Source organism: Numenius arquata, chromosome 4, assembly GCF_964106895.1.
Source record: "Numenius arquata chromosome 4, bNumArq3.hap1.1, whole genome shotgun sequence".
In the NCBI taxonomy this organism is placed as follows: domain Eukaryota; kingdom Metazoa; phylum Chordata; class Aves; order Charadriiformes; family Scolopacidae; genus Numenius; species Numenius arquata.
The window spans coordinates 22,900,040-22,923,875 of NC_133579.1; the positions used below are offsets into that span (position 1 = coordinate 22,900,040).

The 23,836-nt window shown below is 40.7% G+C and overlaps 1 protein-coding gene across 1 annotated transcript in view; it reads left to right on the plus strand.

Moving 5' to 3' along the window:
* Positions 1-23,836, plus strand: part of ARHGAP28 (Rho GTPase activating protein 28) — a 73,855-nt gene that overhangs the window by 35,804 nt on the left and 14,215 nt on the right. Inside the window, exons 2-7 of the mRNA XM_074146387.1 lie at positions 7,167-7,369; positions 11,848-12,065; positions 17,719-17,806; positions 19,755-19,912; positions 23,465-23,630; positions 23,745-23,836. Coding sequence (XP_074002488.1) covers positions 7,167-7,369; positions 11,848-12,065; positions 17,719-17,806; positions 19,755-19,912; positions 23,465-23,630; positions 23,745-23,836 — 925 coding nt within the window. The remainder of the gene's footprint in view (positions 1-7,166; positions 7,370-11,847; positions 12,066-17,718; positions 17,807-19,754; positions 19,913-23,464; positions 23,631-23,744) is intronic.

Genomic DNA, 23,836 nt, shown 5'->3' on the forward strand with positions numbered 1-23,836 from the left:
GAGAGGTCTGGGTCATGTCCTCAAAGGTCATCGTTGCCAGCAGGCAATACCTAGAGAGTATATTCCCTGCACTCCCCTAGCTCAAAGGGTCTGATTGTGAGAGCCCTCACATTGAAATGCACAAACAGAGAGAGATTCTTCCGCAATCTCCATGCTCAGCCGCAGAGTGGTCACAATGTGTCCCTTGTTCCAGACAGGAGACTTCCCTACCACTTATGAAAAAGTTGCGTAAGAGAGAGCTGAAGAACCCAAGGTGAAATGCATTTTTAAAAGCTGGCAGGTAACACTAGTGAGCAAACTCTACAGCTGAATCTCCTAACTCCTGTCAGCACCTTGATGAATTGCAGATGAGTTATAAATGAAGAAATGAAACTCTCTTAATTCCTTTAAATCTTATAAGTCTTTTCTCTTTTTGAGTGTTTAAATCTTAAGACCCATTAAACAAGTTCTTTTCATCCAAAAAATGTTTATGGAGACAGGAAAGCATCTTTAGAAGTAAAATTAATAGCTGACAGAAGCATATTTTGTAGAATGTTTCATAGAATACAATGGCATGCAAACTACTGAATTCCTGTGTTTTCACATCTAGCTGATACAGTAAGGTGATAACTCGCCTTATTTTCAAATACCGTTTTGTATCAAGGAGCAATGAGTTTCATATGATTTTGGAGTTCTGCTCAGCAACAGGATGAGAAAATAATTAATGAAATAAAATCCTTTGCTGCTTCTTACTCAAATACTCTGTTACAAGGGAGGCTGGGTGACACCTCTGTGAAATCAACGAGCGTGGTAGGTTAAATATTTGCTATGCAAAAGGGGAAACTTTAGGATTCACTGCTTACAACTTGGCTAACATCTGCAAGATAATCAGAGATAGAAGTGTGCAGAAGAGTTGGTGGGATACTGTCTGAGATATGTCCCTCTGTGAGCAGAAGCCACTAAGCATTGAAAGAAGGAAACAAGCAGGCAGCAAACACTGCTGGAATAGGGTCATCAGGAAGGAACCAGAAGACAGGAGATTTGGGGCAAGAGTGAACTGTGCCGTGAACTGTGCACAAAGATACTATTTCCAATTGCTGGACTCTTCCTTTGCCTGGATTTTGAATACATTTTATAAAAAAAAAAATATTGCCAGATGACTGATTCCTAACATTTAAAAATAGAGAAAAATATAGCTCTTCATAAAGAGCAAAACATTTTATGTCCCTGCCAATACAAGTTACCATCCCCCTTTTTAAATTTCGGAAGAGCTGAGCAGAGAAAGGGTAATTATTTTTTGTCAGAAGTTGGTGAATTGTTATGACAAACTGAAGAATAGAAAGGTTTGGGAACAGGAAACAACACTGTACTCTGCCACTGTTGTGTTTTTCAGGCACTACTGACTTCACTGGATTAAGTGGCTACACTGACAGAATGATTGCAATATGAAAAGGTGGATCTTGGGCCTAAAATGACCAGGAGACTTTGCTTCCTTCATCCTCCCCATTCCTATAAATGTGACTAATTGTGGTAAAGCAGGTTCAGGACCCACTGAATGAAATGAAGCATAATGACCCACAAGAGTAAGATGTCCTGTCTCTCTGTGTAAACAAGGATTAAATGGTGGGTTTAACTACAAGATGGCTTTATTGCTCCAGTTTGTTTTATGGATTCTTTACCATCCATTACTTAATTAAACTGAAAACACAAGCTTGGCTTCATCATTAGTCAGCCTGTGAGAAATCATTAGACGTCACCGAGCCAGCTCTTCGTGTGGTTTGGCAAACTTTCAGTTTGGGGGTAGGGTAAGAATTGGTTATTGGATTTGGCTTGGCTATACTGAAATCAGTATGTGCTGTCAGACCAAGAACAGCACACTTCTGCACAATATACAGAACATAAAATAGAGATTCAGTGGCCCTGTTTTGGTATTGCATTTCATCAGTGTTATAAACATACACCAGGGCAAAAACAGAGTCACACAGAGTTGAATCAGCCTCCTTGTGCCCCATGGAAATACCCTGCTTCTTTGCAAAAATCTTTCCACAGAAAGTTTTCTACATGATATCATCATATTTCTCCTTACTGGCACTCTTCACTCTTTAACCCTTTCTGCTGTGAGCAATATCCAGTAATAGAGGTGTTCTTTGATAACATTGGCCATTCTAATATACCTTTCCTTTTTTTTTTGTCTTTAGTTTTTAAGGGTTTGGCTTTGTGTCTGTATAGCTTTTTTTTTTTTTTTTAATTCCACCTTGAAAACAATTTCACAGAATCACAGAATCACAGAATCTTAGTGGTTGGAAGGGACCTTTGAGATCATCGAGTCCAACCACATTAAAAAAAAAAAAAAAAAAAAAAAACCAAAACAAAACACAAAAACACACAAACAAACAAAAAAAAAACACAACACAAAACCTAACAAACAACAACACCCCCCCCCAAAAAAAAAAAAAAAAAAAAAAAAAAAAAAAAAAAAAAAAAAAGCAAGCATCATCCATCAACTAAACCCCACACACAACACCCCACCACAAACCAACAATCCCGGGCACTAGAGCATGCCCTGAAGAGCCACGTCTACACGTTTCTTAAATACCTCCAGGGATGGTGACTCCACCACCTCCCTGGGCAGGCTGTTCCAGTGCTTGACCACTCTCTCAGTAAAGTAATTCTTCCTAATATCTAATCTAAACCTCCCCTGCCGCAACTTCAGACCATTTCCTCTGGTCCTGTCGTTATTCCCTTGGGAGAAGAGGCCAACCCCCGCCTCTCTACAGTTTCCTTTCAGGTAGTTGTAGAGGGCAATGAGGTCTCCCCTCAGCCTCCTCTTCTCCAAACTAAACATGCCCAGTTCCCTCAGCCTCTCCTCATAGGACTTGTTCTCCAGACCCCTCACCAGCTTGGTGGCTCTCCTCTGGACACGCTCCAGCACTTCAATGTCTTTCCTGTAGTGAGGGGCCCAAAACTGAACACAGTACTCGAGGTGAGGCCTCACCAGTGCCGAGTACAGAGGCACGATGACTTCCCTGCTCCTGCTGGCCACGCTATTCCTGATACAGGCCAGGATGCCGTTGGCCTTCTTGGCTGCCTGGGCACACTGCTGGCTCATGTTAAGCCGGCTGTCCACTAACACTCCCAGGTCCTTTTCTGCCAGGCAGCTTTCCAGCCACTCTTCCCCAAGCCTGTAGCATTGCCTGGGGTTGTTGTGGCCGAAATGCAGAACCCGGCACTTGGCCTTATTAAACCTCATCCCAGAGGTTTAATAATTTAATTCATATATATATAAAAATTATATTATATATATTATATTATATTATATTTTATATATATATATTATAATAAATTATATTATATTATATTATTCATATAAATAAATAATTCAGTAAATTCACTGTACTTTTTGCTTGTGCTTTAAGGTTTGTCCTTCTCTCCCAGCATTTTCCATCTAGGAAGCCAGGATCTGCGATCCCTCCTGTGTTTAATTTAGTCAGCCTTTCAGATTAGCTCACCACTGCCTGGGTATGTGAGGGAGCAAATGAAATTGAGTACGAGCTTCATGATTGCTACTTACCTAACAAGGCTGTCTTTCAAATTTTCTGTAAGAACAACAGATTAGGTTCAGCGAAAACATTTTATTCTTGTAAGCTTCTCTACACTGAGAAGAGCAAACAAGCCAGACATCCCTGAGGGTGAAAAAGGTATTGGGAATACGGATTTTCTGCTAGGAGAATTCCCAGGTGACAGGTTCCCAGGTTGAGCTATTTCTGAGACAGGCCAGCAGCTTGCTGAGTCAGTGCTCATTCACTGTCCTTCAAGAATGAATTAAAAGCATTGAAGAACATGCTTTGCTTCCTCAGTAAGACTTTTACTTTTTTTTTCCTGAAACTGTTTTGATCAGCTTTGGCTGGAGGAAATGGAGACAACTGGAGGAAATGGAGACAACTGCCATTATCACATAAAAGGAAGACCACTTCCTCCAGGACAAAAGCCACAGGTATATGGGTCAAAACGGCAGCTGGAGGTCTTTTCAAGCATTGAGCTTTTAATAGGTAGACTCAGAATAATTGCAGAAGGTTTGTACCAGACCACCTGGAAGCAAGCTTCAGCTGTTTACCAATAAGAATAAAGCCCCTCTGCCTAACCTTTCTTGTTACAGGAATTTTACACAGCTTGATTTAATCCAGGCTGAGATAACAAGCCTCATATATAAGGTTCTCAGGAGACTTTGTTCAGCTGATTTTCCAAATAAGCTCTGTACTTTTCGTTTTGTTGTAAATGCACGTTAATTACCCAGGAACCTTAGATGTGTTTGGTAGATCTGGTTGTCACAGCGGTTGTTGCCATGCTACGTGGTCTGGTTTGCATTTAGCTTTTTGGTATGGTAATATTACAAAATAGCATACTCACTGTGGGGAGAAAAGAAACAACCCGCCAAGCCTCTTTCTTCCTAATATGGTGAAATAAAAAGCCTTGGTTTGAGCTAGCTGAAGAGCTGATGGAGTCAAAGCACAAGGATCAGTCTGGTGTGGTGCGTGAAAAGCACAAGGGTCGTGGTCAAGATTCACACTGGTAGGGCAGGAAATGTTTAAATTCCCTGACCATGACTAAAACATGGGAGCCAGTGATGCTATCAGGGGGAAAAAAAAAAAAAAAAAAAAAAAAGCCCTCTTCTTGTCCCAGCACATGTTTGATTCCAGAGAGGCGAGAGCATTCCTTCCTATGATCGCTGGCCCGGGAGCTTTGGGCTGTGCTATAAAGCAGATGTAGGGACTTATTTTTCATAAAGGTTTGTACTAAGCAGGGATATGAATGGCAGGGATATGGGCAGCAGCGTGGGGGGGCTCAGGCAGAGCCCCAGGCCACGGAGGAAGCCGGGGTGGGAGATGAGCCCCCCTGACACCAGGCCTTGGCCTCTCTCTCTGCTTGTACAGCGCCCGATGAAAAGGGGCCCCAAATGCCATTAGAGTGCCAGGAAGTTTTGCCTTATTTGTGCTCACTATCACCTTTTAAACAAAAAGAGCGCAGCCTTTCACAGCAGTAAGCCATTGGCTGGCGGGACCTGTTTTCCCCATCCCCACCAGCTCCCAGCTGAAGAGGTGGGTTTTTAATGGCTGCTCCTCAGGTGTTCTCCTTCTGCTGGTTAAAACCTCTGCTTGGGGATGCTTGGTACAGGATTAGTTCATGATACTTGAGTCCTGTGAGACTTGCAGGGAAGAAAGATAGATGAAAAAACAGAGGCTGCCACTTCCAGATTCATGATTACAGTAATTGCGATTTATCAGCTACCCGTCAACTGAGGCTTTGCAAACACAAGTCGACTGAAAAGCTTGACTCTCCCCGGAGGGAAAGCTACATGGAAAGCACTCAAGTAGCTTTAACCACACTTGTGTCACAAATTCTTCTCAGATTTGGTGACTGTGGCTTGTTCTAATTAAAACAGTAACAGTTTCAGCATTATGTTTAAAAGCAAACAATCGCTTGCTGTTTATTGGGGAAAAAAAAAGGATAGAAGCACTGCAGATAGATACCACTTCTCTTCTGGAGGACATGTGTCTCCACAGCACCACAGTACATTTCATTCTGCTGAAACATTGCCACCCATCAGAGAGCTTTGCTTCCCAGCAGCTGACCGTGAGGACACGCAGCAGGTTTGGCAGCTGAAGTGCCTGTACAACACTTCCCCACGCTCAAAAAGGGGCAAAGGCCTGAGCTTTGCCCTTTTAAAACACTGATAACATCCACAGCTGGGTTTGTTGTATTCCACCATTTCCACCGCAGCCCTCCCCCTAGCCTGGGGCTCAGACCTAACCCAGAAGGAATCGCCTGGGACCACCCAGATGAAGCGAGGAGGCTCCAGCAGCCTCAGGGAAGCAGCCAGCCCTTCGCTGGCCAGGGGGGATGCAGCAGAGGCACCAGCGCAAAGCGGGGAAAGCACATCCAGTCAGTGTTGTTAAGTACTATATTGTTTATACATCCATTACGAAAACTTTGACAACGAGGGAAATGCTGAAAAGGAAGGATCTTTTTTTTTTCAGGGGAGTAAAAGTGATGTCTGTGGTTTAAAACAAAGGCTTGTTGGCAGGATGATGCCATAAAGAAAAGGAAGAGAAAGGGAAACTGCATTTGAATTAATTCAGATAAGTGAAGGCCAGAAGACCTTATGACAAAATTTTCCATTAATTCCTGTAGTCTAGCTCTCTGCTGTAATTATGTTACCTCCTGACTCCTTTGTACAAATATTGTTGTTATTTTTACTCTTTACTGTAACTACTACTAATTACATTTACAAAATATTCTTACAGTATTGCAATCATAATAATGCAAAAGAGCAAAGACAGATAAGACTTTCGTAGTAGTTATTTACAAGATTTTGTATGAACTTGTGCAACTGTCTTCAGCTGCAAGAACTTACAGTGGGAAAAGACAACAAATGAGTAAGGAACAAACTTTGTTTTGATTCCATCACTATTGAACTGTCACTTGAAATCTGATTTTTAGTGAATTATAATTTTTCTTGAACCTGGGATCAAAACCTTCTGTTTGGCATAAAACATACTATTTCATTTCAAAGACAAATTTTGTTCAGATTTCATTTATTTTAATTTCATTTTTAAATGGGTTATTTTTAAAAGGATTTTCAAATGAAAGGTAATTATTCTTCTGAATTAAAATATTTCAAATTTTTAATTCCTTTCTGGAGCCAAGACAAGTCTGTAAAATATTTCAGGGTTCCCAAGTCTGATCATTTTTCCCCAGAGAAATTTGCACTGAAGCATTTCAGCCAGAAAGCAAAACAGGAAGGGACAGAAAAAGAAACTGAGGAACAAAGAAGTTAAAATACTTTTCCAGTGTCTCATTAGATGCTAAGAGATTAGATTTTTCTAACTCACTGGAATTAGAAATAGAGATTGCACCTCCTGAGTTCCCCTCCTGAGTTTTTAATGTAAAACACTAAAGGATATTTAAGAGATAAATTATTAGATGCAAAATAAATTTGCAGCCATAACTGTTATGAGCAACAGAGATCGTGAAGACCACCAGAACAGAGCACTTTGCCTCCAACATCTTGTTCCATGCTCCCTGGTATAATCACAGTTGAAGCCCTAGTTGCGTGCTTTGTCTGTGGTACAAGTTAGCATGGCAGAAAGATAGAATTATTTTCTTTTTTCATCTCTATCTCTTTTCAGAAAGTCTCTCCCTCGTAGTCGAAGAATTAATAGGATGCTTTCCAACGAGTCAGCACCTCCTCCTGCATTCAGTCGCTCCAACTCACAGGCCTCCATGGACAGCACCTCCATGGAGGACTTCTGGTGTGAAGTGGAAAGCATCAAGGAGAGCAGTGAAGACGGAGCTGAAGAAGCAACGCTTTTGGAGTTCAAACCTGCTGATGGTAAGCACAGGAACACCACTTCTTGCTCACACCTTGGCTTTGCCCTGTCTCTGTAGTAATGCGCAGGTCTCCTTCCTATTGTCATTCAGCATGAACAAAAGTGCTAGGCTGGGTCTATGATCATTGTATCTCCACTTCTGAACATTATGGTCAATGTATGAGAGACCACTGCAGAGAAACAATAATTCAACCTGGTTTATGCACTGGGGCTGGTAATTGACTTCTGAAGTAGGTTTTTTTGCACCATTTTTATTTGTACTTCAGGAGGACAGATATGGTGTAATTCACAAAAGAGAGGCGCTAAATGAAAACTTCACATCCAGCATTAAATAAAATAAACAAAAGCATGTAAAAAGACCAAAAAGTTCATTTAATATACTGGAATTTTCAACTTTCTGGCTTTTGGTAGGATATAATGAGAAGTTATGAAAGTCTTGAAGCAGTTTTTAGTTAGATATCATTTGCTGCTATCAGAAATTTGATACCTGCCTGTTTTTCTGAGATTGTCCAATTTAGATACAATTCAGAGACATTAGAGATAAATCTGAACAGGTGGATGCCTACATCACTCAGACTCCCCACTTGTCAAAATTCATTCATCATTTATACAAATTATGCTGAAGGTACTACCACCTCATTCTGTTACGTTAACGTTTCCCCCTCTCATTTTTCACAATATATTTGGAAAAAAATGTAATGGTTTGTGCTAGCTTCTTGCAATGCAGCTTTGTTTTAGATGTTCTGATAACATCTAGGACAGCAGTTCTCATTTTTTTCCAGTTATGACCCAACTTACAAATGCATTATATTGTGCAACACAAAATATCAGGTGTTATATAGGATGAAACCAAATTTCTTTTGAGGTCATGACCCACTGGTAACTGCTGCAACCCTTCTGTGAGTTATGGGCACTAGTCTGGTAACTACTGATCTAGGGATAGATCTTGAAACAATGGTGTGTTTTTTTCCATACAATTATTAGCACAAGTAACGATGTATTTTTCTTACCTTGACGTGCAATGGGATGTCATTAATTCTGCTACCAGGAAGAAGGGTGAAAAGGGGAAAGGGTGCTACTTTATTAAGCAACCAAATATGTAATCAGTCATGATAAGCATCCCACACAGAGGTACCAACCATGCACCATTTCAATGGGGAACACCTCGCACTTACAAGTTCCAGGTAGGGAACTCCTGGAAGCAAAAGGAGAAGACCTCTGTTCACCAGAAGTCTCGGTCTGCTACCACAGTTATGGTCCAGCACCTGAAATCCAAACTGCACGGCTTTGCGCGAGCTTGTGGTCTCAAATAAAAATAAGTCAAGGTGTAACATTAAAACTTTATGGTTATTGTTATGGGAAGGCAGAAAAGGAATCTGCCTCAGTCAGTTTGACCTTATTGGGGAAATTCCTATCTGATCATGCTTTCTACCTTGGAGACCCCAGAAAGAGATTGTGAACCTCTTGGTGTCTCCTTCATGCAACTGTCAGTGTGAACTGGGCGTCCCTGACTTGTCTGCATGGTCAGGGGAATGTCACATATCTGTGAGTTACCAAGCCAGATGAGTCAGTGGGACAAGGCAATACAGGAGCCCGTTTGCCATGTTCTCAGAAACTTTTCCATCAGTTTCATCACTGCTGACCTAAATCTTCACAACAGTGCAAATTCTGCTGCAGTCCTGTGTTACCTTTTGTCTGATTACACCTCATTACATTGCATTGATTTTTTCCCCTCTGTCCAGAATTAAAAATGAGATGCAAGGTAAAATGCAATATATCTCCACACTTAATTTACCTTCATACTGTTGTTTTAAACACATATATATTGCATACATTCACACACAACCAGGCAGTGCTTGTTCTAGTTATTAACTTCAGGAATATTTTCAGTCTGGGATTATAAATCTTGGAAATAATAGTGAATTCTATTAAGCTCCTAATAGGATAATACTCCTTGCCGAAGATCAAATCACTGAAAATCAATGTGAAAGTCCTCAGGGCAAAATAAAAACAAATACTCATCACCCTTTTGAGTTGTCTTTGAGAGGAAGAGGTGCAGAATCCATAAGAAGGAAGGCAAAGGGTGATAGCAGCCAGGCACCACTGATACTGTCAAAACCACAAAGCTGTTTTTTGCCAGACCACATGTGCAAGGGGAAGACATCAGCACGCTTACTCTGTTGACATTAGTAACTAAGGTCAAGAAAGAACAGATCATAACAAGTGATACAAGGGATGAAAATGTAGGGGAAGAGGAAGTCATGGGGCATTTAAGATGGCAGTGATGTGCAGAAATGCTTTAACACTTAGTGTTACAAGGCTGGGATGCTGTTACTTAAGGTTATATCTGAAATTCAAAGAAAGGCATACCTCTTTCCTGGCAATCTCTATGAGAAAAAGAGAATTACCAACCAGAGGGAACCCTCTTGATTATCTGTTTGTCTTCTGGTGGAGCAGAATCAAACATGGTATCAAGGCACTGCTGTATAAGTAGCTACCACTGTAAATATAATATTTTGTATAACAACATGTTTTTGTTTTAGCCCTTATTAAACCTATGTGTCATAGAATTTTGAGGGTTTTTTATGCTGAAATTCCTTCTCTTTAATAGCTTTACTTCTCCGGTTGTTGTCATTATTTCTTAGTCTATTGTTTGTGAGTGGCTGGAACAGGAAAAGGGCAACAGCCAGAAAAAACAAGTCACAGGGGTGGCTGGAAAGCAGGCACAATTTCATGTCTGCTTTACTATTTTTCATAGCATCATGAAAGCCAAGTTTGATTAAAAAGTAAATTCTTGGAAAGAATCTGTCAGGACAAAAGCCAAAATGAATATAATTAAGAAACTGGGACATGAATGGATGTGCCTAGAGCAGCAGTACACAGAAATGAGATCTTCTTAGAAAGAAGAGTGAGGACAGCAGAAGAACCATTGGTTCAAACCTTACAACTGAGGGAAAGGAACAGCCTGTCATTCTATCTGAGGATGCAGAAAGGATCTAGGCAGAGAAAAGCTGTTTCATGGGATACAAGGCTGGTCACACCCCATCTAACAAGGAACAGCGGTTTTAGAAGCAGATATTTTTGTAGAGCTTTGTAAAGAGACAAAGCAGTTAACAATGAAGCCAGTGAAGGCACATGTGTAAAATGCTTTCACTTGTCCTTACCGTCCAGCCCTGTAATTTTCTTTTTTTGTGTATCTAACTGCCAAAGCACAGCAAACTGGTATCTATCAATCTGCCTGCATTCTAGTGTCAAGAAGAGGCAATAAAGGGAGAGTGGAAATAGCAACCTGCCATTAAGACCAGTGCTGGGGCAAGAACAATAAGTGCATTCAGTAGGTGTTTTATAGAACATGCTGCAAATTAATCCATTTCCTGTTTGACATGTTTATTTGTAATACCTTTTCTTCAGTCAAAGCTGGAATGCAATTATTGTCTTGTCTTAAGCAGCATATTGCTGAGCTAGGATTGTTCACAGAACTAAAATGAAGGTGCTCAAAATCTCCTACGTGAAGAGAGATTTTAAAAGACTACAGCTGTTTACTTTAAAAAGCAGACAAATAGGCAATGATGGCAAAATTTAAAATTACTAAATGATTTAGAGATGGTAGACTGGGAGCTTCTCCCTGTCTTACAGTGACAAGGGATATTCATAATCTTACTATGGAATCAGCTGCCATGTTGAACCAGTTAGGAAGCAGATATTGAACAGGATTCGAGAAGATATCAGTCACTAATCAAGGTATCAGGAAATGCTGGGGTGTAGAGAGCTAGTGAGTCTTTAATTATTAGAAATCAGGATGATACCTTGCATGCAAGGATAGCTACTTCTGCTTCTTCCACCCCTGCCTGACTTCTTTGACAAGTACTCTACCCTTGCTCTTTAGTGAGCAGCTCTGGACCTTAACCATCTTATTCAAAACAGGCTATTGGACTAGCTGGACATCACACTTCTCTTAGTGTGACATCTTCACTAGGTGTCTGATATCCAGCTGACTTTGGCATCTTAAATCTCATCTTTAGCATACAAACACATTATTCTGTTGCATACACCACTTTGGTATTTTTGCTTATTTAATAGGAATACCAGTTTAATTTCCACCTGGCAAATGGCTTCATTCAGTACAATGTGGTATAAATGGTAACCGAGGGGATTTATGCTCTTGAATGAGGGTTTAGTTTTTAGCAAACTTGCTGTGTCAGGCTGGGCACTCTCCTGCCTTGTTCACATGAGTGTGTTGATGCACAGGTTAAAAACACTTCTTCTGTTCTTCTCCTACGCCTCTCCTGTGCAGAGACTGCCAAGCTGAAAGTTGACAGTATGTTGATAAAACTAAATTAATTTACACTTGTGGCTTCAGATTGGAAGTGGAGTCTTCTCTAGGTAAAGGCTAAGGCAACAATCCACCATGCCATCTCCCTTTCTTCAGCCTTCTCTCCCTCCCATGCCAGGCCTGGTAACACGCTCTCTTCCTCCACAGAAGGGGAGCTAGAGGCAGAATGGCTGCAAGATGTAGGTTTGTCTACGTTGATCTCGGGAGCTGAAGAGGAGGACGGCCAAGCCCTGCTGTCCACTCTGACCCGAACTCAAGCTGCTGCCGTACAGAAGAGGTACAACACCTACACTCAGACCCTGAGGAAAAAGAACAAGCACACAGTCCGGGATGTGCGAGACATCTTTGGCACCAGTGACTCTTCTGTAAGTAGCCAATGCATCCTAGTGAATGCTTTTGAGCTTAATTTTTATGCATTTTGCAAGTAGCTCATCAAAGCTTCTACCAGACAGGAACCCTTTTGTGCTGACAATGTACAGACAGCCATTAGCAGTACCTGACACTAAGTCCAGACTTTTAATGCTGTATTTACTGCATTTGGAGATGAAAGGAAGAAACCAAATAAAATAGATGGTGCATAGTTTTGCAACTAACATGTAACATAATGTTGTATCTGTTGCCAGCCTTTCTCCTGCAATCTCCTATCAAGACTAACATTTACTCCCTTATTTTTTGGAAATTGGTGAGTTACTCTTGGCAGCTATTCAAATTTTTGCTGGCTTCTGGGGACACTTGCTATTTACTCAGCAGTCTCAGTGGTGAAGTAAAACTTCTGTAATGAAGCAACTGGGGTTCAAATATGCATAAGCAATTAGACACCTGCCAGCATGATTGCAACTGGTACACTGGCAGTTACATTTCACTTGTGTAGCAAATGAAAATCTATTAACTGTTCATTTGCTTCATGACTTCAGAAATGAGCATTGCCTCTGATGGTTTCATCCACTTTTCCCTGAGGATCTCTCTAAACGCACCAATTCCAATCCCTACACATTTTGGTTTTGGTGAATGCAGTCAATGGTGTGAGTTTAGTCCTATGCTCAACACATGACTTTACACGTTACTCATGATATCTTAAACAGGAGTCATCAATAAGCTCACAAACTCACCTTTGAAATTAAAGGTCTTGCCATTACAAAACTCCAACAAACCCTTTTTCATTATGAAATTGTTTTGTCCTTTGCTATTGGTCCTATCTTCTCCTCAAGTCTTGGCATCCTGGATGAATTTAAAACAAAACATTGGAGACAAAACTGTAGCTGCATAGTTATATTAAAATTACAAACACATAATGGTTGGGGAGTTAATTTATTTGTCTCCAGTTTAAGTATCTGGGCTCTTTTGAACCTCTTGCACGTGTCCCACAAACATATCCAGAAGCATCCGGTAGTTTCCTGTGGGCAGACTTTCTTGCATGAGAAATCCTCAGGCGTATTTGCATGAACATTAAAATGTTGATGGCGCTTCTTATTAGATTAGCACAATTCTCCCATTTCAAGTATCTGTAAACCTTAATATGTTTAAAATTTTAAAAAGTTGCAGTAAAACCTAAGTTTCCTGATAAATTTCAATCAGCCAAATAAATGTTGTACCTTTTTTCTCAGGTGGGCACGTTATTGATTTGCTTTTGACCTGCTTATTTTTCACCTCTGTTTGTCACTTGCTAAAGGAATCAGGAGCTTCAGAGCCATTGCCCTTCAAATAAGTGTTTTACCTCCTCTGAAATTCAGCTCACCTACTAATTCTGCATTTTGAAAGTCTGAAAGATAAGACTGAAAAAGTAATTAAGACTTCTAATTCTTCTTCCCACAAAAATTCTCAGTTCTGCAGGATGCTTACCTAAATGTTAAACACAGACACACAAATACAGCTCCAGAGCACACCACCACCTCTCTCTAAAGGACTACAAAAGAGAGAGATTGAATTTCTAAAAGCCTGCAAGGTTCCCAACACCCTTTGGGCATCCCCATTGACCGTTGCTCCTATCTCTGCTGCTTATTATGGGATTTATAAAGTTTTTCCTAATTATCAGCTCCTCAGGGATGCATCACAGGAGGGGCGTTGTGCCCCAAGCTGAGGGTTTTCTGAGCAGCCCTTTGTAAGGGGGTCAAGCTCTGCGGCCTCTGGGCATGGCACTGCAGCTATCAGTGAATCTTTGTGACTGATCAGTTTGGGAAAGTGATCTGGAATAAAAACCACTCAGCCAAAAAAGAAGAGCAACAGGGAACAGGGAGAGGCAAATCTTTTCAGCAAAGCTGCTGAAGAGGGGCTGGGAAAAAGACTGCTTGAAATGACATGCAGGAGTTTTGTTTTCCCATCCTTTTTTTTCAGTTGGTAATGGAAGAAGTAAACATGTTGCAAATAGCAAAACAGCTCTAATTGCTTCAGCTAAACCTATAATCCTCCCCATTAGGAGGATGGACATACATCTTCTTCCCAACAAGCTAAGGACTGCAGGAGGCTAGAGGGATGGGTCACAGGAAGGATTACTCTCTTCTGTGACTAATGATGACAGAAAAGGTGATTATCTCACTAGGGTCACCTGAAATGAGATTTAGGGAACCATTGAAGAAGCATAGATAATTGTCATCCAGAGAGGGGAAAGAAAAGAAAAAACAAAAACAACAACAACAACAAAACCAAAACAAAACAAAAAAAAAAAAACCAGATAGATTTGCCCTAGTTTCTTTTCTCTGTTCTGAAAAAACCTGCTTGCTAGATGTTTTGATGTTACTGCACTGTGGCCAGTGTCTGTGTGGGTCAACACAGAGCAAAGGCTGCTTTTCCCTCATCCTGCCTTTAGGTCCATCCCCTTGGGGCAGGGGTGTTCCCTCAACAGCCCAACTGGACTGAAATGAAAGGAGATGAAGTCATATCTCCTTTTTGGCAGGTTGTGGTTTGGTTAGATTATTTTTTTTTTCCTGCCAGCCACCTTGGAAAGGTACTGTGATCCCAGGAGCAAAATGCAGCACCTGTGGTACCTCACCCCTCTGACAGTGATGCCTCGGTGGAGCAGCCTGCCCCAGCTGAGGTGCCTCTGCTCTTCTTCAGACAGGCCTACACGCAGCAGCTTCGACTGACTGCCACACAACAGAGATTTAAATTGGATGGTTTATTAATCAGTGGCCTGATTTTCCCTACTGCTGGTACCCTGCTGCTTCCATCAGAAGCTATCGGCTCTGCTAGTGCTCAAAGCCTAGAAAAATCAACAGCAGAATACAAATTGGGGGGGAAACATTGATTTTATTATTGGAGGGAAGAAAAGAATCATTGTGCTCATTAACAGCCCAACCCTGTACGTTGTGATCAGCTAAAACCCTTCCAGAGTTTTAGGAGCATTTTACTTGAGCGATGCATGAGAAAATCATGTCCTAATTAAATAAGAATCACTAACTAACACAGTGCTATTTGCATGAAAAGGCATTTGTGATGACAGTGCTCAGAAACATAAATATATCCAAAGCATAGGCAACTTGTATCCTGACCAGAGTTATAAGGCTGTCCTTCTTTGCCTTTATTTCCCTTAGCTGCAGGGCTGACAATAGAATTTGGTCACTTTGGTGCTCCAATGATTTGTTTTTACATCTTCTACAATGAGGGTATCTACTAAAGAACTATCTACCTCATCTCCATCTTTTCCTTGCTCTTCTGGTTTCCTCTTCCCATTGGAAATTCCTGTGTACATTGTGCCAGTAAACACTGGGCTCATTTTTAGTATCAGATAATGAGAACTGTCTAATGAATCACTTTCAGTCAGAAATCAGGATATGAGAAGTCTTGCCTTGACTGGAGCCCCAGCGAAATGAATAAAGCTGTCTCCATTTAGTTAAGGACAAAATTTGACTCTTGCCCTTTCACATTCATTAAGGCATGAGCTTCCAAAGCTTTTTGGTCTTCTTTTTTACTAAAGGCACAATTTGGATCTTGAAAATTCATGCATTAAAAAGGCCTTATTCCCAGTCTTTCCTTTCTTTGTATCAAATTATCCTAAGATTAAAAAAAGAGTGCGGAAGGAGAAGTTACTGGTTCTATTTGGAAGAGATTTTTACAAAAGATAGAGAGATTTGGCTCTTTTATACACTCTCCCTGTGGAGGCTGGGAAACGAGACCAAGAACATGATGTTTTTAACCACCCCTGATATTGTACACGGTTCGTGATATTCAATTGCCAGAGGCTAGAGCAACCTGCAGGCTCTTGCAAGCACTGCTGTGTGCGAGGCAGAGTTGCGCTGTCGGCTCCCTTCCACCAGCTCCACTGTCCTTAGCCAAACCTGGCTGCAGCAGCTGCTTCACTATTGATTTCACCTGTATAACAAGGCTGGAAGGATTTGTTTTTACTTGATAAACTTGATTTACTATAAATCTATGCTGAATACTGTTTGCGGGGTCAGATATTTTGAGTAGTGAAAGCCAGTTGCTAATTTTGCCATTAATTTCTCCATCCGCATCTTAACCAGCAGAACAGCTACTTCTCTGTTTGATTTTCCCAAACTGCTGAGGCAAGTTTAACTCTCCCCTTGCTTCTATACTCCCACCTGAAATTTATCTCACTTTTTTATGTCCTAAAATCTTTTGTGTAAATGTTATGGGATTTTATCATAAAAGCATCCTACAGTTCTCCTTTTAAAAAAAAAAATCAATGGTCCTTAGAGTCTTCTGGCAAAGGAAGTCCATGTGACTCAAATCCTGTTTGCTGTCAAGTTTGCAGGCCATTGAATGTACTCTCTCAGGAGAGATTTTATTCATGTTACATTTGACTTTGTTACCCAAATAGCTCAGAGGATAAGACTGAATAAAACAACTGCAACATTATTTCAGGCTTCTAATTGGAAGAGCTGTCTGTCTTTTAAATATCTGGCATTTTTTAGTAGCTTGAATGCTGCTCCTGTGCATTGGCTACAAATGGGGAAGACAAAATTTCTGCCCCGAAGCATTGCTGCTTGTTGATAAACAGCCGATTTAGCAATTTAAAGAGCAATTTAATGAGCGGCTGTTCTGGGCTCATCCAGACCCCCAGCTGCAGGTTCAGCTGGAAAGCTGGAGCTGCTCCATCAGGCTGGTGGGGTGAGGCAGGTTTGAGAAAGGGGAGAGGGCTCCAAGAGCGACAATCAGGATGCAAAGACAGATGTAAAAATACAAGGCTGGTTTGGGGTATTGTACTTATTTTCACTGAGCACCCTTCAGAGTAGTTTTTTAAATTCCTGGCATTTGGCTTTTTTACCCAAGAATGTGGACATGAGCTGCTACTGCCCTGCCTACACACAAACACTTAGATTTGCCTTTATGATGAGTCCCAAAACTGCTGAAAACAAGGGCAAAACTCGGCTGCCAAGAAGAAGTGACAGTGCTTGAAAGTCACTCCCTTGGCTTTAGACCCCCTTCTCTGTTGTGCCACACACACTTCCCCCATTTTCACATGGTGCAGAATAATTTCTGGAGTGGAAAGAAATTAGGTTGACTATAGAAAAGGTCTTTTTTCAAAAAAAACACCAGTTTTTTCAATTCACTGGTTAAATGTTAGTATATAACCTATGGCAGGACATCACTCTGTTAATAATTTGCTGGTGCCCAAATTATAAAAGGGGTTGAACAGCCTGCTTTCTGCCAGGTGCTTGTGAGCAGTGAATGTTTGACATGTGTCAGAGAGTCCTCAAAAAGATTTGTGGCTGAAATGATTAGAAGCAGGATGGATTACAATTTGATGAGGACCTTTCACTTAGTACAATTATGTACAGCAATTTACTTAGCTAATTTCAGTCATTATATAGGACAGGACTCATTAGCTACAGTGAGCTGCAATATTACTGACCTCAACATGATCCAAGTCTGTGCAGCCTGGGGAAGATTAATTTTCAGGGTTGGCTATGAAAAATGTGCTCAGCTGAATCACTACAGGTTGTTTAAACTTGGCAAAAGAGTGTAAGATGAGAATGATAACACTGTTGCTTAAACTGTAGCAGTTTCTGTCCATAGGCATTTACTTTCACTGCAGTCTGATCATTTTTCCTTGCCCATCAGCCCACATTTGAGACAGTTCCAGTGTCACCAGTTCCTTCTAATGGTATCCAGCTTCCTGGGCAGAAGCCAGTTTGGAAATCAGTTAGCTGTGAGTATGCCATCGTGTAACCAGTGTTCACTTCCTCCTAGGAAAATGATAGACAGAAAGATCCTTTTGTGGTTCTGAGGTTAGTCTCCTCTTTTGTGTTGGGGCCATGCTGCATATATTTCCTTAAAATCGTTGTCAGCTTATTATCATGCAGGAATCAAAGTTTCCCATTTAAGACTGGTGGTGTACAGACACAGGTTGCTGCCCTTGAGGCATCACTGCCTTGAGGCATCCCTGTCTAAAAAATACTCATCATTGCAAGGTTGGGAAGGTAAAAATAACCTCTAAACAATATGGTGCAGAATTTGTCCAAAATATATCAGCAGTTTATTTTCTTGTTGCAAATCATGACAAGAAAGATGCATATTTCCTTCACATTTCTTCTCCAGTACTGCAGAAATCATAGTGTTAGAAAGTTATCATTTTTCTGGTTCTGTCCCTATTATTCTGATCTACTAATGGGGTTATTTTGGATGTCCCTTAAACACTTTACCCTGACAGTGACTGGAAGTGCTAATGAAAATGATAGCTCTGCACTGTTCAGTGCCTGCATAAATGTCAGCAGCCTTCCACAGGAATGTCTGTCTTTTATTTTGAAAGCTCTTCCCGTCACCATTGTTAAGGGCTTAACTAAAGGGATATGAATACCTGAGTTTTAAAACTAGTGTCTTAGATGTTTACCTCTGGATATAGTGCCACAGACGTTTTCCTTGGTTGCGAAAGCTGCTCTGCTGATACCTCTGCTTTGCAAGTAGTTGTGCTAGAACAGATGGGGAACCAAATGGCCAGGGATACCGTGGACAGTCTGTGGTCCCAGGCCCAAGAATGGAAAGAGAGATAGAAAACATCTTAAATGGCTTGGCCGTTAGGTAACGTCTGAGGTCACAGTTCAGAAGCCACTTAATAACACACTTAGTTTTTTCAAACCATACTTGCAAAACAAAAGGCATTGCAAAAAATGTTTAAGTCCCTGTATCTAGAAATGCAATGATTCAAAAGTCATGGGGCATGCACATGTTTATAACACATGTAATGATTTTTAATTCACTTCTTGATTTCCATGGCTTTTGAATGTACTTCAGTCAAGTTAGTAAACTCTTCTCTGCAGTCCTGGGGGCTGAAATTTTACTTCACTTCCAATGAAAATGATGATTCTGTTCCAATTGCATGTGTCTAGGAGCTGGACCTTAAGGAAAAACGTAAAATTGTCCTGAGATGTGAGAGATCAGTCATGAAAGTTGGCAACACTGGAATTAATGCATGTTATCACACTTTGGACTCCATGACAATAGGCTATTTCTGTACTTATTGTACTGATTTCAAAAACTTTCCCTGGCCTCCACTTTTTTCAGCAGGTGACTAAATTTTAGAGCAGAGCAATAACAAATTTCAAATTATCTACCAGAAATTCCAGTAGATACAGTGATTTTTGAACTGGAAGATTGTACACTGAGACCTGTTTTGGTGCAAACCACAGCAACCATGAGAAATATATGTATGTGAGCATATAAATGTATGCATAATGTCTTATGATTGTAAATAAGTCAACAGTGACCCGAGAAACTGTGTCAACAGCATTTTTCTGTCAGGAATTTTTATTTTTATTTGTTCATTACACAAGTGCCAACCCAGTTTGCTGGCCTCAGTAGACAAGGATGGAGTATCAAAACTTGATAATTGCTGATAAACAGGAAGTTCCAGCTTGACTATCTTTCTCACAAAAAGCAACAAGTTAGATAATCTAAAATGAAAATAGGGATTTTATTTCTAAGGGGTTATTTCCTCCAGACAAAACGGGAACATGCTGTGGTTTACACTGAAATTCCTTTTGAAGCACTTCCTTTATTACTTTTTCAAGATTTTTGTCATCTTGGTTGAAGTTTTTAATGTCTCTGTACTAAATGCATGCATATATCCAGTATTCATACATAGTTTCCCTTATTTTCAGCTAATAGCTGTCTAGACTGCAGACTAGATAAAGGCAGCCCATCCATAACAGAAGAGCTCTCCTATGAGGTCTCTTTCTCAGAATCCATTACGGTCCTTCCAAAAACCCAAGAATGGCCGAAAAACCAGAGGTTCAAAAAAGAAGACTCTGCTTTGCCTGTAAGTTTGTTCTCGACATATTTCCTCAATTGTTTTCTTTAACCCAGGAATTTCCTGCTTTATATCCCCAGCATATTGGAGGCCGTTAAGATGCATTATCTGTCCTTTGCTATGTGTGCTTCATAGAGGCTGCCCGCTCTGCCTCCCTGCTGCTTGTGACTGATTCCCAGAGAGGTACCAAAGCTAAGCTGGATATTCAAGCCCAGTTTTCACTTGTACCCATTGCAGATGGTATTGCATCATCCACACATTTTTCACACCGAAATAAAGACCAGTTACTGGCACTAAAACTAACAATCATTTTCATTACTGGTCTGCTTTCCTACTTTGTTCCCCCACAGATTATCTGCCTTTGTTAACACAGGGATTTAAAATCACTTCACAGATGAAGGGAGGAAAGCAAGCCTTAGTCCTGCAGCAGTAGTGCTGTCTCCAATCAGGATTCAGTGCAATTACGCTACAGGGGATACTATGTGAATGGTTAAAGGAAAGTTTATCATATCATATCATCCAACCAGACATGCACTGAGCAGTCATGTCGTTATCTGAAATTATTTCTTCAAGTCAAGGAGGTCAGTTTTCTATTTCCATCAGCCCTCACAACTTCCATTACTGAAAACTGGAGCATTAGGTTTGTGCTTCAGATAACACCTTTTTAGTGAAATTTATGAAAAAGCTATAAATTATTTGGAAACATTTCCTGAACGTTATGATGTCCCAAAGTCCTGAATTAATCTGAAATTGTTGCTATCCACACAGAAGAACCTGAGATGCAGAATTAAGATTTCCTCATGAAAGGAGGGATAAGACACTAAGTAGATTACAACTGGTGTGAAATCCCTGTGCTTCAGCATGTCTGGGTTTTTTTGTGGTGCAGATAACTTCATGTCTTGTGGAGAGTAAGGTTATCTCTGCATTCATCATGATTTTGGCAAACTAAAGGTTCATCCTTGCAAATGTAGGACCTCAGCCTTTATGACAACACACACACACAAATTGTTCTCTGCATCAGCTCGGACAATTTCCAGTTGATAGAGCAGGGAAACTGGTGACAAACACAGAAGAGAAGATACCAGAATATCATGGACCTGTGGATGCCTAATTGATTAGTATTAGAAAAGGACAGTATTGTGCTGGAGATGAACTATTCTGCACGCAGGACATCATTTTGTGTGCTTGGAAGAGTACACGAGAAATATGCGAGGTCATCAAAACAGAGAGTTTCTAAGTAGAGTCAACAATCGTAGCTGTTGATATTGGCATTTCTCTTACTTCATATGCTGCTGCTCATGGAATTTATTTTCTCTCATTATGGCTTAGACGGTAATGGGCCCCAGCAAAAAATCATGTCTTGCTCTGTTACACAGAGTGACCAATCACCTACACTCTGAAGGACTGTCCCCCCTCTTCCTCAAGGTGGGCCAACAGGGACAGACTGAAACCTGTACATCATACTTCCTTGCTAGTGGGTTCTCCAGGGCAGGTCTGACCCATTAATATAACCAGCTTCATGGATAGCACATACTGAACCGCACAGAGAGACATCAGTGTCATAAAATAGCATGTCGCCTGCAGCTCCCAGAGCAGCCAGCTCAACATCTCTGTCTGCATAGGGTTACCTGCAATTTCCCCAATGTGGGACCATGATCAATGTGACTTAGTTGAAGATTTTAGAGTCAGTAAGCATTTCAGGCCCATCTTAGTACACTGTGTAGTTCCACATAGAAACAACCTGTCACACAATATCAGACATGATCCTTAGCCAAAACACTAGTAATCTAATTTCAGGATAGTACAGCCTCCTTCAGTGTTGCACATTGTGACTGCGCTGTTTGTAAGAAAAATCACTGGAAAATTGTGACACAGGACAGAATAAAGAGGCCCAGCCCCAAACCTTGTGTTAACACTGCATCATATCATCACGACCCTGGGAGACAGTCAGCCACCATGGAAAATCATTGTAGCTATTCTTTGTAATCGGTTTGGAGCATTTGTCATTTTTTCTTGGCAAACATACTTTTTCTCTTTCCCCTCAGAAAATATATGTATACTGCATGAGTTTTTCTTATTTTCAAGATGATTTATTGTGCTTTGACTGCTTTTGGACTTTTTTCATCACTGGAACCAAAATGCATAGATATTCTTTAGTATTTTCTGTGTCTTCAGAAGACGATCCTCCATGTAGCTTTTATTACATTATTAAGTCTCAACATATGAGTAACAGTGGCATTGCTGCAGTCTGGGGAGGGAAGATTCTGGCCTAATATGCCCCAGACAGCATGTAAATTAGTTTTTCCATCCCCTTCACTCTTTATCCCCCAATTAAGATTAACTCCCATTGGAGGACCATGTGCAATGTGATTTAGGAAGTCCTACCCTACATGATCTAGATGTCCTTTGTCCTCTCTTACTTTTAAAATCTGGTACAAGTTTAATTGTGTTTTTGTTTGTGTTTTTCTTAATCTGTTTGACTGCCTTCATCTCAAGATGGTTTAAGCCAAATGAGTCCATATTTGTTTAAAAAAGGGAGGACTGGGCTGAAATATCCAGCAAAACATTACTAAAGGCTGGGTTTCCACTCAGTTCCCTAAAGGGAGGAGATGATTTGTAATGCTATTTATTTATACCTTTGACTAACAATTACTGGTTTAAATTACAATCAAATTAAAAAAAAACATACAATACCAAAGATCCACAGTTCTTTGAAAAGCATGTTTTTTACTATAGCTTTGTTATTATGTCTAACAACTCTGTCAAAAACTGATGGGTATTTGTTCTTTCTGACATTTGTACAAATGCTTCTGTCATGACACAGCATTCCTGGCTCTGGTCCACAGCACTGCAGTTTCTAAAATATGTAGACATCTTCACATGCCCCCAGATTACTAAGTATCACTTAGTTCAAGCTTACTTGAATAAATAATTTCTTAGCTGCTGGGAGTCCTGTTTCTAGGCTTAAATGCTTCTTGAGTAATAAAAAGTACCAGTAAATTGGCACATTGGCACCAGGACTAAGTGATTTTGCTTCTGGGCTTTTCCTCAGATCTTCAGTTTGAACTGTCCTATAAGACCTCATAAATTAATAGTAATATGCAAAGCAGGCATGGATTCATTACACAAACACACACAGGATTGATATACAACCATATCCTTGATGAAATATGTCAGCTACTTCAACAGCATTCAAAGATGCTCTGGGGGAGGCAGAAGCAGAGCAAAATGTTATATCCTGCTGAAACTGGGCAAAAGTTTAAGTAGCACGTAGCTCATTTGTCCCAGCTGGAGTACAGGCACTGAGGTTAATACCTCTGCTCCAGCACCACTTACCAGTCAAATTGCAAGGCAACAGGGTGAGCAAGAAGCTCAATTTTATGGGTCAGATGGATGCAAGTTATGTCAACATACCAGGCCAATACACAGGGTTGTAGAGTAGATGGTGTTATCCATCTACTCTAATATGACTTCTGATCCCATATGGGCATCTCTTTCAAAACATAAATTCACGTCCTGTAAATTTTGTGTAAATAAAGATGCGACCCATCTCTACCGTAGAAATTCATTGTTCGGAAAAGCCGGTTTGGACTGACAGAGGTTGGAGACCTCTCTCCTGAAGACATGAAGAAGATCCGCTACCTCTCCCTGATTGAGCTAACGGCCTTCTACGATGCACTGGGGGTGGAGCTGAAGAGGAACCGTGCAGAGAGGGTGCGGGGACGAGGTACTGTGCTGCGCCATCCCCATGGCGGCCACCTGGGCACCACTCAGCATAGCTAAGAAGATGCGTTTGAGGCTATATTTTCTCTCTTTCACATTTGCTGTTATTATTTTTAAGAAAATGGTCTGTTTGGAGTCCCTCTGACTGTACTGCTGGAGAATGATCAAAAGAAGGTTCCTGGAATAAAAGTTCCCCTCATCTTCCAAAAA